At 63.0% G+C, this 13,956-nt stretch overlaps 1 protein-coding gene across 1 annotated transcript in view; it reads left to right on the top strand.

Annotated features, from left to right (window-relative positions):
• Window positions 1-4,092: 4,092 nt before the first annotated feature.
• Window positions 4,093-13,956, top strand: part of PIP5K1A (phosphatidylinositol-4-phosphate 5-kinase type 1 alpha) — a 10,456-nt gene continuing 592 nt past the window's right edge. The window contains exons 1-11 of the mRNA XM_039910857.1: window positions 4,093-4,637; window positions 9,462-9,496; window positions 9,946-10,038; window positions 10,489-10,619; window positions 10,738-10,855; window positions 11,021-11,173; window positions 11,666-11,965; window positions 12,651-12,859; window positions 12,952-13,035; window positions 13,358-13,406; window positions 13,560-13,897. Coding sequence (XP_039766791.1) covers window positions 4,562-4,637; window positions 9,462-9,496; window positions 9,946-10,038; window positions 10,489-10,619; window positions 10,738-10,855; window positions 11,021-11,173; window positions 11,666-11,965; window positions 12,651-12,859; window positions 12,952-13,035; window positions 13,358-13,406; window positions 13,560-13,897 — 1,586 coding nt within the window. The 5' untranslated portion in view covers window positions 4,093-4,561. The remainder of the gene's footprint in view (window positions 4,638-9,461; window positions 9,497-9,945; window positions 10,039-10,488; window positions 10,620-10,737; window positions 10,856-11,020; window positions 11,174-11,665; window positions 11,966-12,650; window positions 12,860-12,951; window positions 13,036-13,357; window positions 13,407-13,559; window positions 13,898-13,956) is intronic.

Here is a 13,956-nt window from a genome sequence, read left to right as displayed (position 1 = left end):
AGAAAAAAAATCCACAATTCTTATGGGTCCTCCAGCCACTTTTTGCACTTTTGCATTTACTCATTTATTCATTCAATAGGATTTACTGAGCACTTCCTATTTGCAGAGCACTGTCCTAACATTTATTTATAATAAACAGACAGAGATATTCAGCCGTCCTGAGTATTTGTGTATATATATCTATAGTAATCAATAGTTCTCCATTTTACTATTAGCAAGAGTAGAAGCTCTTGGGAGGCAGGGAAAGTTTTTTAAGCATCTGTTATATTGCCCGAGTGTTTAGTACAGTGGATTGCCCTTGATACATTCCACTACTATGATGACTCCTCTAGACTGCAAGCTTGTTGTGGGGAGGGATTGTGTCTGTTATGTTTCTTATACTGTACTCTTCCAAGCGTTTAGTACAGTCAGTAAGTGCTCAATAAATATGATGGACTGACTCCTGCTAATAATAATTATGATGATGGTATTTCTTAAGTGCTTACTGTGTGCCAAGCACTGTTCTAAGCACTGGGGGGGATACAAGGTAATCAGCTTGTCCCACAGGGCGGCTCACGGTCTGAATCCCCGTTTTACAGATGAGGTAACTGGGGCACAGAGAAGTGAAGTGACCTGCCCAAAATCACACAGCTGACAAGAGGCGGAGCGGGATTAGAACCCATGACCTGTGACTCCCAAGCCTGGGCTGTTTCCACTGAACCACACTGCTCCTCCTACTGTACTACAGTCCTCTAGACTCAAAGCTCATTATGGAGAGGGAAGATTCTGCTAATTAATGATAATAATGATGGCATTTGTTAAGTGCTTACTACGTGCAGAGCACTGTTCTAAGCGCTAGACACTGCTCTTTCTGTTGTAGGATTCTCTCCCAAATGCTTAGTAATAATAATAATCATGTTGGTATTTGTTAAGCGTTTACTACGTGCAGAGCACTGTTCTAAGCGCTGGGGTAGATACCGGGGAATGAGGTTGTTCCACGTGAGGCTCACAGTCTTCATCCCCATTTTACAGATGAGAGAACTGAGGCACAGAGAAGTGAAGAGACATGCCCACAGTCACACAGCTGACAAGGGGCAGAGCAGTACCTTTCTCTGCACCCAGTAAGTGTTCAACAAACACCACCGATTCCCAATTTATTTATATTAATGTCCGTCCTCCCTCTAGACTGGAAACTCATGATGGGCAGTCAACGAGCCTGCTAATTCTGTTGTATTGTACTCTCCCAAGTGTTTACTACATTGTTCTGCACACAGTATGTGCTGATTAAATACCACTGATTGAATCCCGATTTATTTATTTATATTAATGTCTGTCTTCCCCTCTAGATTGTAAACTCATTAGGGGCAGAGAACAGGTCTGCTATTTCTGTTGTAATGTAATGTAATGTGCTGTTAGAGAAGCAGAATGGCTTAGTGGAAAGAACACGGGCTTGGGAGTCACAGGTCGTGGGTTCTAAACTGTGTTGAATTCCCCTTTCTAGACTGTGAGCCCACTGTGGGAAGGGATTGTCTCTCTTTGTTGCTGAATTGTACTTTCCAAACGCCTAATCCAGTGCTCTGCACACAGTAAGAACTCAATAAATAGGATTGAATGAATGAATGAATTGAATGAATCCTGGCTCCGCCTCTTGTCAGCTGTGTGACTTTGGGCAAGTCGCTTCACTTCTCTGTGCCTCAGTGACCTCATCTGTAAAATGGGGATTAAGACTGTGGGCCCCATGTGGAACAACCTGATTACCTTGTATTTACCCCAGCCCATAGAACAGTGCTTGGCAGATAGTAGGCCCTTTACAAGTATCATTATTACTATTATTATTATTACTCTCCCAAGCTCTTAGTCCAGTGCTCTGCACGTAGGAAGTGCTCTATAAATATGATTGATTGATTGATAAGCACTTGGGAGAGTAAAACCAAAAAACATTTACAGTCGATGGAATCAGAAAAAAAATCAAATTGAATGTTTAATCAAATAAACGTATTCACACGTGTGCATCCATGCAGTACCTGGTGGTTGGGTTGGAATGTCTTGGGGTGTCGAGGGCTAATCAATCAACCCATTGTATTGATTGAACGCTTATTGGGTGCAGATCACTGGGTAAAGCGTTTGGGCGGGGACGGTCTAACAGAGTCGGTAGACACGTTCCCTGCGGACAGGGAGCTTACAGTAGAAATAAATATGTGATGCAGATGGATGTTAGGGTTGTGGGGCTGAGGGAGGGATGAAGAAAGGGAGCAAATCCGAGGGTGAGGTCGGGGCTGGAGGGAGGGGGTGGCATTTCAGGAGGGCTTTGAAGATGGGGAGGGCTGGGATCTCGTGTGCTAAAGCACCCTAAGGCCAGGCACTGCACGGTGGACCTTCCCCACATCCTCCCCCTAGCCTGGAACTCCGTCCCCGTCCATAAACACCAGACCACCACTCTCTCCACCTTCAAAGCATGACTAAGGTCACATCTCCTCCAAGAGGCCTTTCCCGATTAAGCTCTCTTTTCCCCCACTCGCTCTCCCTTCTGCGTCATCTATGCTCTTGGCTCTGTGACCTTTGTACACTCGGTACTCGCCCCACCCTTAACCCCACAGCACTTATGTATGTATTTTGAATTTATACTATGGAATACTATTGAATTTATTTATATATATTTAAATTATATATTATAAACAAGTTATTTATTTATATTACTGTCTGTCTCCCCCTCTAGACCGTAAGCTCGTTATGGGCAGGGAACCCACCTGCTAATTCCATTCTATCATGCTGTCCCAAGTGCTCAGTATAGTGATCTGTTCATAGTAAGCGCTCAGTAAATTCCACTGACTGATTGGTCCCTGACCCTTCGACAATCTCTGGTAACCCACGATGGGAATCCAGGAGCCTTTGATCCAATCCATCGCTGATCCTTAGACTCCGTTAAGGGCAACCCACTAAGGTAGGACGGTGTACACTGTTTCTTCCCCTGGATGGATACCCTGACCACACTCCATCATCCTGATATCATCACCTCCTCTCCGACAACTACTCTCCTTCCGTGAAACTCCCCCCGTTTCAGGGCCTTATTGAAGGCCCATCTCCTCCAAGAGGTCATCCCAGATTAAACCCTTTTTTCTTTTTCTTCAACTCCCTTCTGTGTTGCCCCGACTCGCTCCCTTTATTCACCTCCCCTTCCAGCACCGCCTCACTTTTGTCCGTATCTGTCATTTTATTTATTTCTATTAATGTCCGTCTCCCCCTCTAGACCGGAAGCTCACTGTGGGCAGGGAATGTGTCTGTTATATCGCTCTAGCGTACTCTCCCAAGCGCTCGGTACAGTGCTCCACACACAGTAAGAGCTCGATGAATATGATTGTGTGAATGAATGAAATACAATATGAATGAGAAGCAGCGTGGCTCAGTGGAAAGAGCCCGGGCTTGGGAGTCAGAGGGCTTGGGTTCAAATCCCAGCTCAGCCACTTGTCAGCTGTGTGACTTTGGGGGAGTCACATAAGTTCTCTGGGCCTCAGTGACCCCATCTGTCAAATGGGGATGAAGACTGTGAGCTCCACGGGGGGCAAACTGATCACCTTGTAATAACGTTGGTATTTGTTAAGCGCTTACTATGTGCAGAGCCTTGTTTTAAGCGCTGGGGTGGATACAGGGTCATCAGGTTGTCCCACGTGAAGCTCACAGCCCATCCCCATTTGAGGGAAGGTGTCAACCTTGTAGCCTCCCCAGCGCTTAGAACAGGGCTTTGCACATAGTAAGCGCTTAACGAATAGCACCACCATGACTAGTATTAGGGTTGACGGACAGACCGAGGCCCTCTGACCCTTGACCCGGAAGGTGAACTCCCTCTCAGCCCTTCGAGTCTAATAGGCTCCTCGGAGGTCACGAGCGGGGGGGGAGGGGGAAGGAGGGGAGAGTGACGTCACGGGGCGGGGCCGGCCGGGGAGCGCGCGCCGCCATTACTCGGAACGTAGGGGGTTCGTCACGCGCGTTTACGTCTGACGTCACGGGACGCACGGCCGCTCCCCGATCGGCGCCGTCCCCGCCCTCCCGAAGGGCTGGGAGCGCATGCGCAGGGTGCGGGTTTTTTTTTTCCCCTCCTCCCTCCCTCCCTCCCCCTCCCTCCCCTTTCGCCGCCTTCCGCCCTCTTCGGCCCCCCGTGGGGAGCCGGACGATAAACAGGCGGTGGCTGGGCAGAGGAGGCCGGAGCCGGACCCGGGGCTTTTCACCGTCCCCTCCCCTTTGGTTTCCGAAGTGTGGCTCGTCCGGGGCCAAACGAAGAGGGCGGCCCCGAGGGAGCGCTTCAGCCGGCCGAGGCGGGGGAGGCGGCCCCCTCCACCCCACACCCCCCCGCGCCCGCCGAATGGTTTGTTCCTGAGCCGGGGCCGGAGCCCGCCGGGCGACGCCAAGTGAGGAGGCCCGGGGGGAGAGAGGGGGAGAGCGGCCCGCCGGCCACAACCGGACGCCGAGCGTCGACGCCCGCGGGACCGGACAGATTGAGGCGGGCGGAACCGGCGCCGGCGGAGGAGGAGGAGGAGGAGGCGGAGGCGGAGGAGGAGACGGCGGCGGGCACGGGGGGGCCGGCAAGATGGCGACGGCCTCCTCAGGGGCCCCGGTCGGGGCCGCCCCCCTGGAGGCCGGGGCCAGCGTCGGGGCCCCCGCAGGTGAGAACCCGGGGCCCTGGGACCGGCGGCGGCCCGGCCCGAGCCGAGGGGACCCATCGCGTTTGGGGGACGCCGGGGAGGGGAGGGCAGAGATCTAGGGGAGCCCCGGGCGGGGAGGGGAGAGAGCAGGATTTGGGGGGGGAGGGAAGAGATGGGGGGAGCCCTGGGAGCGAGGGGAGACATAGAAGGGAGCTCTGGGGGGGGGGGAGGGGAGAGATGGGGGGAGCCGGGGAGGGCGGGAGCTGAAATGGGGGGGGGGAGGGATGGGGGGAGCCCTGGGCGGGGAGGGGAGAGATGTGTATTTGGGGAGGGGGGGAAGGATGAGAGAAGGGAACCCCCGGTGGGAGATGAAAGGGGGCGGGGGTCTGAGCAGCGCTGCGGGGGCCCGGGGAATCGGGGGGCGCGGGGGGCTGGGTCGGGGGAGGGGGGGGGGCGTGTGTGTGTGTGGCCGGAAAGGGGGGGTCCCTGTGTGTCCGAGGATATGGGGGGGGGGTGAAGGGGGCCCTCAGAGCCCGAAGAGGGGAGGGGACGGTGGAGCTGAGCCAAAGGAGGGAGGGAAGGAGGGAGGGAGGGATGAGGGGGGTGAGGGGACTGGGGGGGCAGCAGGACCGGCCCTGGCCCGGGGCGGTGACGGGGGGCTCGGGGAGGAGCCGGGGTCCCGGCAGGGAGCTGGGGGCGGCCCCACCACCCGCCGCAGAAACACCCCGGCGGCCCCGGGCACGGAGGGGCGTGCGCTTGGCCGGCCCGAGGAGCTGACGGGGCAATAAACATCATGGACTGATGGGGTTGGGCAGCAGGGCCGGGGCAGGGGTAGGTCGGGGGGCCGGGGAGTCAGGCCCCGAGGACCCCGTGGCCAAGGGGGGCTGCCCCTGGGAGGTGGCCTGGGGGGCTTCCGAGCGGGCAGGGGAGAGATCGGGGGCCTTGGGGGGCCGGCCACGGTTTGGGGGCCCCGGGGGGTTCGCCTTCATTCTGCCGTCTTATTTTCCTGGACGTGTGCGTGTGTTTCTCGCGCGGGAGTAACGAGAGAGGGGTCCCAGGCCCGCCCCCTCAGCTCCACCCATTGAGGGGGACCCCTTCCCCCCACCCAAGCTGGCCGGGCACAGGGAGCGTGACTCCGCCCGCCCGCCTCAGATAAATAACGACGACGACGATAGCGATAATAATAACAGTAATGACAACGATAGCGATAATAATAATAGTAATGACAACATCGACGACGGTAAGCGACGGAGAAGGGGGAGAAATTGCCACCTTCCCCGGCGGGAAACTGGGTTAAACCTGGAAGCTCCTACCAGTGGGGAGCCCGAAGGGGTGAGTCACGGTGACCCCGGGAGGACGGGTTTAGGAGTGACCGTGGCCATCAAACATCCGCCCTCGGTGACTCTTCTCTCCCTCCCGCCACCCCCGCATCCTCCGGCCCCTCCCTGGGACTCCCGACGCCGTCCCTGGGTGGGCTTGCGTGTATGAGTGCGTGTGGGCGGGGGGGTCTCGAGCGTAGACGGCTTCGTCGTTTTGTAATCCGAGACTGGGCCGGGGGGCGGAGGGGCGGAAATCCATCTCACAAGCTTGAAACTAATAATTAGCAGATCTACCGAACGCTCACTCTGTGCTAAACGCGGGGTCGGTTGCGACACGATCGGACGAGCCGGGTCCTCGGGCCCACCCGGGGCTTGCCGTCGGAGAGGGAGGGAGAACCGATGTCTCACCCCCATCTTCCAGAGGAGGAAGGCGAAGCCCCCGAGGGGTTTAGTGGCCTGGCCGAGGTCGCCCAGCCGACCGGGTTCGGGGTAGCTCGGGACCAAACCTCCGGCCAATTTCTCCTCCCGCTCCTCTCTCCCACAGTTTCTGGACCTGGGGAAGAGGGGTGCAGCTGAAATATGTGAGAGAGACAGAGAGAGTGCGTGCGGACCTGTGCATTTTATTTTGCTTCTGAAAATATGGCTGGCAGCTTTTGGGGGGGCAGGGGGACGTTGGGGGCCATTGGCGGCTTTTGCTGTGCCGTCCTCGCCGCCAAAACACGTCCCCTTCAGACCTGCAGGAGCCAGGGTTGTCGGGGGCCCGGAACCCCGTCCTCTTCTGGTGGGTGGCGGGGACCCCCAAACCAGAGGCCGGAAGGTGCCCAAGGAATGAGTTGTGGGTGACTGGGCACAGGCCAGAGTGGTTGCCCCCGCCGGTCGGCCGTTTGATCGCCTTGCGTCCCCTCCCTTCCCCCCACAGCCTAAGACCCGACGCTCCCTCAGGTCGGGGACCGTAGTTGCTGACTCTGCCTTATGCTTTCGAGCGTTCAGTCCAGTGCCCCGCACGCGGTAGAGGCCTCAGTCAGTCCTGTCGAGTGAACCACTGAGGAGGCAGAGGCTGGGACCTGTGGGTGGGCGGAGGGGGCCACCCCAGGGGTGGAAAGTGGATCTCATCATTTCAGGGTTTGTCCCCAATCCAGTCAAGGCTGGGGGTGGCACATGGAGGGGGTGGGTGTGTGTAGGGGTGGGTGGGGGGGTCTCGCCTTCTGTCCCCAAGAGCCCCAGCCCCTCCCCACCCCATAAAATGACCCCCTTGGAGCCGAGCTCTGACGGGGATATCCCCAAATCAGAGGCGTGTACCAACCCCGCCACCACTGAACACGGATTTAGGGTTTCCTGGCCGGACCGGGTCCCCCAGTCTGCCTCTCGCTCTCTCTCCTTTTCTGCTCCCTTTCTCATGGCATCGGTTAAGCGCTCACTATGTGCCAGGCACCGCATCAAGCGCTGGGACAGATACAAGTTAATCAGACACAGTGCTTGTCCCACAAGGGAGCTCCCAGTCTTCACCCCCATTTTGCAGATGGGGAAGTGAGGCCCCCGGCGGGCAAGCGGCGCAGCCGGGATTAGAACTCAGGTCCTTCTGACTCCCGGGCCCGGGATCTACCCACCAGGCCACGCTGCTTCCCTCCCTGCCAGGCAGTGAGTGTGGGAGGCAGAGCGAGGAGGGGGCCGCAAGTGCCGGGCGGGTTGGAGCCCACGGATCCCAATCGTCGCAAGGATGGTGGCGTCCGTTAAGCTCTTCCTCTGGGCCGAGCACTGTTGTAAGCGTTGGGGTAGATATAGGGTAATTAGGTTGCCCGCTGTGGGGCTCACAGTCTTAATGTCCACTTTTCGGACGAGGGCCGGAACGCCGGCTAGCGGGGGCCCGGGCCGGCCGAGGGGGATGCCGAGATCGGGGGGCGTCGGGGGTCGGGGATCGTCTCCGCTCCGGGCGGGGGTCCGCCGCCCCACCTCTCCCCCCCTCCTCAAGAGGGTCCGGTAATGGCGGGTTGTGTTCTCCACCCCTCCAATCCAGGTCTCCGTGTTCTGTGCTGTGGGGTGAGCTGCGAGAGAGGTAGAGCCGGTGTGTGCGTGTGCGCGCTCTCTACGGCTCCTGCCGCACCCCAACCTCCCCCCGCTTTCTCGGAGCCCCGAGCAGCCAGCCTCCCCCTCCCCCTCCGCGCCCCCCCGTAACCCGCTCGGGGTGGGCAGGGACGGCGCTTGGGGCGCAGTGTGACGGGGGCGGGGCCGTGCAGCGTTGCGTTTGCGGGGAGCCTCTAACTCGCCGTAGCCTGCCGGGGGTGGGTGGGAGGGGGGTCCCCCGAGGCCGCAAGGACCCCCGCCTTGTGCCCGCCGCTCGGCAGAGCCCGGGGGCGGGGGGGCCCCCGGGACCGTGCGGGCCCGGGCACGGCTGGGAGTCGGTCTCGGGGCCGGGAGCGGCCCGATCCTCGCGGGAGTCCCGGGTGGGGTGGGGGGGTTCAGCGGGACGGCCGGGGGGACACGCGCACACACACCCAGAGTCTCTCTCCACCCACCGTCAGTCTGTGGGGCCGAAGACAAACATCCACCGGAGCGAGGCGTTCATCGTAGATCAGCGGGGGTCGTTGCCCTGCCGGGACCACTTGATTCCCCGGGGGGTCGGGGGCGTGTGCGCGCGTGTACTGCGCATGTGCCTGTTTGCACACGGGTACATAGTGTCAGGGCTTAAAAATTCCTCCCTTCCGCAGGCTGCTCCTCGGGACAAGGGGAGGGGCCGACGGAGAGGAGCCCCCTCCCTCCCCATCCTCTTAGTCTCCCCAGCAAACTCCCAATGTCTCGGGCGGCCGTGGCCGTCCGCTCTCCGCCCCCTCCCGCCCCCCAGGCCCATCGCTCCCACCCTTGGACGATGTAGTGCCGTGGGGAGGGGTGGGGAAAACTGAGAGGCCCCCCCCCCCCCCCTTGGGTCATAGAAGACCGTGGGATGAGCTAGAAATGGCAGAGGACCGCGGGAGGGAGGGGGCCGGGAGCAGGCCGGGAAATGCCAGTCAGTCTGCGGGTCGTATTTATCGAGCCCTTACTGTGTGCACGGCGCTATACTGAGCGCTTGGGAAAATGCAGTGTAACAATACAACAGACACACTTAGAACAGTGCTTGGCGCACAGTAAGCGCTTAACGAATACCATCGTCATTATCGTTATTATTTCCCGCTTATCAGTTGATAGGCCCACCCCACCATCGCCGTGCACGTGCACACACGTGCCCACACACACCGCGTACACACGGTTGTGTCATTTTGAGACCCCCAGAGGGTCTCCCGGCCTCCCCCGCCCCTCGTACACATGGGGGACGGGGTACCGGTGGGAAGGGAAGGTCGGAGTGGGGGGTCAGGTCGGGTTCGGGGAAAGGGCTTGGGTTGGGAGGGTCATATCCCCCTCTCTCAGGGAGAGGGAGATCGCGCCTGGGCATCACGAGGGCACCACCAGGGCAGGGCCGGGCCGGGCCGGGCCAGGTGTTCCCCGGTCGGGGGGCTCTGAACAACCTGTTTTCTCTTCTCCCCATCGCCCACAGGCTCTGCCACTTTCAAGAAATCCCTGACTCCGGAGGTAGGGGCTGGGGGCGGAGAGGTGGTGGGGAACCTGGGGGGCGGTGGGGGACCCCTGGGGTCGGGGACTGGGGAGGCGGTGGGGGAGGCGTGCCGAACTCTGGTGGGTCCTTCCCTCGTCCCGTGACGGATCAGCCCCCTCCCCGCCCCAGGGCCCGGAACGAAGAACCGAAGCAGCCTTGGTTGGCGGGGAGAGGGGGAGGCCCCTCAAGAGTGGGGTCGTCACCCTTTGCCCCGGCCGTCCCCGACCTTGGCGTCAACCAGCCGGGGGCCTCGTCCCCCCTCGTCCGCCCAGCTGGGTGGGGTTTCCTGGGTGGGGGGTGGTCAGGTCGGCCTCGCCCCCTCTCCCTCACCCCGTCCTGGAGAGACGAGGGACGAGGGGCACCTGGGACCCCCCAACCGGGCCCCGGCCCCGCGGGGCCTCACCTCCCCCGCGCCCCCCTCCCCCAGGTGCCCGGCTCGTCCAGCCAGCCCGGCCTACTGACCATCAAGAAGATTGGCCACCGGGGGGTGGATTCCACCGGAGAGACCACTTACAAGAAGGTGGGTCCGGCCGGCCCCCGCCCCCGTCCCCATCCCCCCGGCCTGGGGAGCGGGCGCCCGTAGGCCCACACCCCGCTTCCCTCCCGTGCCCCTCAGAGGGCGGGGAGCGGTGGGGAGCCAGCGGGCGGTCGGGGTCCCCGTCCTCCCGGCCCCCTGCTTTGGAGGCAGGCCCCGGGGCCAGGCTGACACGGACACACGTGTCCACGGGCTGCTCGCGTGGGCTGCTTGCACGGGCTGCTCGCGAGCAAGCCTAGGATTGGGGGAGAGGGAGGTGAGGAGCCCGATCTTAGCGCCCAAGGCCCTGGTCAGCATAGTGATGGCCAGGGGAGGGGGGTGGCTCATCTCACTGATTCCACGCCCCCCCCCCCCCCAGTCTCACACACACACACACTCTGCACACCAAGCTCCGTCCCTCTGGCGAGCTCCACTCCCTCCCCTCGTTCCCCACAGACCACCTCGTCCGCCCTGAAAGGTGCCATCCAGCTGGGCATCACCCACACCGTGGGCAGCCTGAGCACCAAACCCGAGCGCGACGTGCTGATGCAGGACTTCTACGTGGTGGAGAGCATCTTCTTCCCCGGGTACGGTCGCCCACGGGCCCCGACCCGGCAGGCCGGGGAGCGGGGACGGGCGCGGGGGCGGGGTGGGCGCTCCCCGCTCCCCGGCCGGCCCCGGCCTCACCCCTCCCCTTGTCCGCAGCGAGGGCAGCAACCTGACACCCGCCCATCACTACAACGACTTCCGCTTCAAGACGTACGCCCCCGTGGCCTTCCGCTACTTCCGGGAGCTGTTCGGCATCCGGCCCGACGACTACCTGGTGAGCAGCTGGGGGCGGCGGGGGCGGGCACGGACTCCGCGCCCTCCCCGTGGAGGCCGAAGGTGCCCCGGGGGAGGGGGATCGGCGGGGTCCGGGCGGGCCCCGGGCCTGACCCCGCTGTCCCCTCCCCGCCTCCGTCGGGCGTCCTCGACCCGGGCCCGCCAGTACTCCCTGTGCAGCGAGCCGCTCATCGAGCTGTGTAACTCGGGAGCCAGCGGCTCCATCTTCTACGTGTCCAGCGACGACGAGTTCATCATCAAGACGGTGCAGCACAAGGAGGCCGAGTTCCTGCAGAAGCTGCTCCCCGGCTACTACATGGTGAGGGGGTCCGCCCGCTCCGCCCCAGCCCCGGGATTGGGGGTGGTGGGGCCGGGGCCCTTCACCGACCCCGCCGTACCCGGCAGCGGGGCGGACCGGCCAGAGCACGGGCCTTGGCGTCAGAAGGTCACGGCTTCTAATCCCGGCTCTGCTGCGGGTCTGCCGTGTGACCCTGGGCAAGTCGCTTCACCTCTCTGGGCCTCGGTCCCCTCTTCCGCAAGATGGGGATGAGGACTGGGCCCCCCGGGGGACGGGGACCGCGTCCAGCCCCATTTTGCTCGTATCCCCCCCGGCGCTTAGTAAGAGGCCCGGCGCCTAGCGAGAGCTTACCAGAGACCAGTTAGCGCTGCTCCGTGAACGCGTCCCTGACCCTCGACCCCGGAGGGCACGGGCGCCCCCGCTCACCGGCTCCCCGCCGTTCTCTCTGTCCGTCCGTCTCCGTGTGCGCGTCTCCCTCCCGCTCCCCGGCCCGGCCCCGCCCCGCCCCTGCAGAATCTGAACCAGAACCCGCGGACGCTGCTGCCCAAGTTCTACGGGCTGTACTGCGTGCAGGCGGGCGGCAAGAACATCCGCATCGTGGTCATGAACAACCTGCTGCCGCGCTCGGTGCGCATGCAGGCCCGCTACGACCTGAAGGGGTCCACGTACAAGCGGCGCGCCTCGCCCAAGGAGCGCGACAAGACCTTCCCCACCTTCAAGGACCTGGACTTCCTCCAGGACCTGCCCGACGGGCTCCTCCTGGACACCGACATGTACTCCGCCCTCTGCAAGACCCTTCAGCGCGACTGCCTGGTGCGGCGACGGGCGGTCGGGGAGGCCGGGTCCCCTCTTCGATGCCCGCCTCCGGGCCCGGGACGTCCCCCCCACCCTTCGCGTCCGACGGACGATCGCTCTCCCCCCGCCCCACCGTAGCCTCCTGTGTGCAGAGCACTGTCCTGAGCACTTAGAGGAGTACAGCGTGACAGTGTAACGGGCACGTTCGCCGCCCGCCACGAGCCGACAGCCCAAAGGGGGAGACGGGCATTAATAGAAACGAATGATGGACGCGGACGTAAGCGTCGTGGGACCGGGACGGGGGCCGAGTAAAGGGAGCGAGTCGGGGCGACGCGGAAGGGAGCGGGAGGAGCGGAGGGCTCAGTCAGGGATGGCCTCGTGGAGGAGATGGGGCTTCGATAAGGCTCTGAAGTTGGGGGATAGTTGTCGGATACGAACGGGAAGGGAGTCGGCGGTATTTATCGAGCGCTTACTCTGCGCTGAGCACTGTATCACTTGCCTGGGAGAGTACAATGCAGTATAGCAGACGCATTCAACCACGGGTCCGCCAACTCTGTTATCCCGCCCTCGCCCCCGCGCTTAGTTCGGCGTTCCACACCCAGTGAGCGCCCGAGACACCCGATGGCTCGGTGGCTCGGCTGGGGGCCGATGGGGCCACGAGGACTCGGCTCTGAGTGGGTCCCGGCGGGCGCCTTCCCCGCAGGTGCTGCAGAGCTTCAAGATCATGGACTACAGCCTGCTGGTGTCCATCCACAACATGGAGCACGCCCAGCGCGAGCGGGCCCCGGCCGACCCCGGCGGCCCCGCCGCCGACACGCGCAAGCCGGCCGCCCAGAAGGCCCTCTACTCCACCGCCATGGAGTCCATCCAGGGCGAGGCCCGACGCGGGGGCACCGTCGAGACCGACGACCAGTACGTGCCGGGGGGCCGGAGGCCGGGCCGGGGCTGGGGAGGGCGACCGGCGCCCGGGCGCCTCGCCCTGACCCCCTCCCTGTGCCCCCCAGGATGGGCGGCATCCCCGCCCGCAATCACAAAGGGGAGCGGCTGCTGCTCTACATCGGCATCATCGACGTCCTACAGTCCTACAGGTGAGGGGCCGGGCCCGGGCGCCCCTTCCCACCTCGGGGAAGACCCGGGCGGGCCGAGGGAGGATCGGGGGCGGCGGCCGGGGACCCGGGTCGGGCCGAGGGAGGGTCGGGGGCGGGTCAACTGGCCGGCGGCTCCCCTCCCCCGCGGGGGCAGCTGCCTCGCCCGAGTCACTAGCCACCGCCGGCCTCGTCCGGCCTCCCTCCGTCCCCACCCCCGTCCCCTTGGGGAGCGGGCCCGGGGGTGGACGGAGCTCCGGGCCCCCGTGGCACCGCCCTTGTGCGGCCCGGCTGACTCCGGTCCCCCCCCCCCGGCGCCCGGCAGGTTCATGAAGAAGCTGGAGCATTCCTGGAAAGCCCTGGTTCACGACGGGGTGAGTGGAGCCAGGCGCGCGACCCTTCCGCCGTCGGCCCCCCGCCGCTCCCCTCCCCTCCCCCTCGGGACGCGGGGACCCCTCTTCCTCACCCCTTTCGGCCGGGACCCCGCGCCCGTCCTGACCCCCGGCCCCTGCCTCTCCCCCCGGCAGGACACGGTGTCGGTGCACAGGCCGGGCTTCTACGCCGAGCGGTTCCAGCATTTCATGTGCCAGACGGTTTTCAAGAAAGTCCCTCGTAAGTGGACCCCCCCCGGCCGGCGTCCCTCACCCCGCCCGCGGACCCCGGGGGCCGCCCGGCCCCGGCTCGGCCATTCGCCTCCTCTTCCTCCTCCTCCTCCCGCGTGGCAGCACCCCGAGGTGAGGGGTGTCCGGAGGGCGGGGGGACGGCGGGTGGGAGGGCGTCGAGCCGAGTCTGGGAGGCAAGAGAGGTGGTTGGGGAGAGGCCAGGTAGGTCCACGCGACAGCCAGCCCGAGGGCCCTGGCGTCCGGTGGCTTCTGCCCCCCCCCCCCCCCCCCCCCCCGCCTCGGCCCACCCGGGCTGCCTCCG

Source organism: Ornithorhynchus anatinus, chromosome X5, assembly GCF_004115215.2.
Source record: "Ornithorhynchus anatinus isolate Pmale09 chromosome X5, mOrnAna1.pri.v4, whole genome shotgun sequence".
Classification (NCBI taxonomy): domain Eukaryota; kingdom Metazoa; phylum Chordata; class Mammalia; order Monotremata; family Ornithorhynchidae; genus Ornithorhynchus; species Ornithorhynchus anatinus.
This window is presented reverse-complemented; position numbering and strand designations above follow the sequence as displayed.